General features: G+C 38.4%; 1 protein-coding gene across 1 annotated transcript in view; it reads right to left on the bottom strand.

The window, feature by feature from the left end:
- Positions 1–1,190, bottom strand: part of il15 (interleukin 15) — a 46,165-nt gene that overhangs the window by 16,720 nt on the left and 28,255 nt on the right. Inside the window, exon 3 of the mRNA XM_015395176.1 lies at positions 533–673. Within this exon, the coding sequence (XP_015250662.1) occupies positions 533–673 (141 nt within the window). The remainder of the gene's footprint in view (positions 1–532; positions 674–1,190) is intronic.

The raw sequence follows: 1,190 nt of genomic DNA, 5'->3' as shown, positions 1-1,190 counted from the left end.
TAAATATCATAATAACCATGCTCCTGATTTTTGATTGCTTGACTTTACAAACAGCACCCCATACTTTATTTAGTAATATGTAGCATAATAAAAAAGTATGCTATAACTATGGTACATTATTTATAATAATAAATACACAATTTAAGTTTAATAGTATAGTAGTTATACTTCGCGCAAATATTCTGCACTCGCTGAGTTAATTAAATCATCTATCTGCTGCACTTAATGGCTGCGGAGAAATCTATGTAATCATTTGAATCAGGTGTGCTGAAACAGTGAGTCACGTAAATATACTGCACTATTTTAATCTTTAACCTGCTAAAACTGGCTAATCTAGAATTAGTAGCAGCAGATTACTTTCAACCAAAGTTCAGGTCGCAGCTAAGAAGATGTAAGATCACAATGACTAAGTGATTATTAAGGGAAGAATCTGTAGATTCCCTGGAGACCCTGGATATTTTCCCACCTGTTGAATTGATGGACTCTGTCCAGCAGGACATCAGGTCTTTGTGTTTTCAAATCTGCTGCTCACCTTATTGTGCTGTAGGAGCAGGAACGACATCCTTTTTAGGATACTCTTTGTTCGATTATTGCCCAGGCCATAGATCACCAACTCATTCGATATGACGCTCAGCTCATCTCTGAAGCATGTAAAGGTAGCACGAGGACATTGCTGCAGGGACAAGACAAAAAGTGACATAAGACAGAAACCAGAGCAATCAAACGGCTGGCAGCAAATTTTTTTCCCCTACAGTCTGCTTTCACAGAAAAACGCCTGTCAACTTCTGATATAGAATATTTGCAGATGATACTTCAAATCTCTGAGGTTTAATCTCAGTTAGTGCTGCAAATTTAGACAAAGTTTCAGTGGGTGATGTCCGCACTGTTTGGTCCACTCTCTTCTGTTTGGCCTTTCCCAGACGTCACTCTCTCTCTATATATTGTGGTGGGAAAAAAGTATTCGACTATTCATCCTATTTAAATAAACGGAGATCGATGGATTTCACTCAGTCGGCACATTTATTAAAATCTTTGCAAAGAGAGAACAGTCATCATGGCACAGCATTCTGCTCTGTTCTGATCTGGGCAGGGTTCGTTCCCCCCTAGTTACAACAATGAAAAGCAGTCAGAGTCATAACAAATTACGCACCCTTTGCTTAACAGTAACATGTTATGAATAAACCTTGAGA

The sequence above is a fragment of the Cyprinodon variegatus genome, unplaced genomic scaffold, assembly GCF_000732505.1.
Source record: "Cyprinodon variegatus isolate N-32 unplaced genomic scaffold, C_variegatus-1.0 Scaffold729, whole genome shotgun sequence".
Classification (NCBI taxonomy): domain Eukaryota; kingdom Metazoa; phylum Chordata; class Actinopteri; order Cyprinodontiformes; family Cyprinodontidae; genus Cyprinodon; species Cyprinodon variegatus.
Note: the sequence above shows the minus strand (reverse complement) of the source record. Positions and strands in the feature narration are given on the sequence as shown.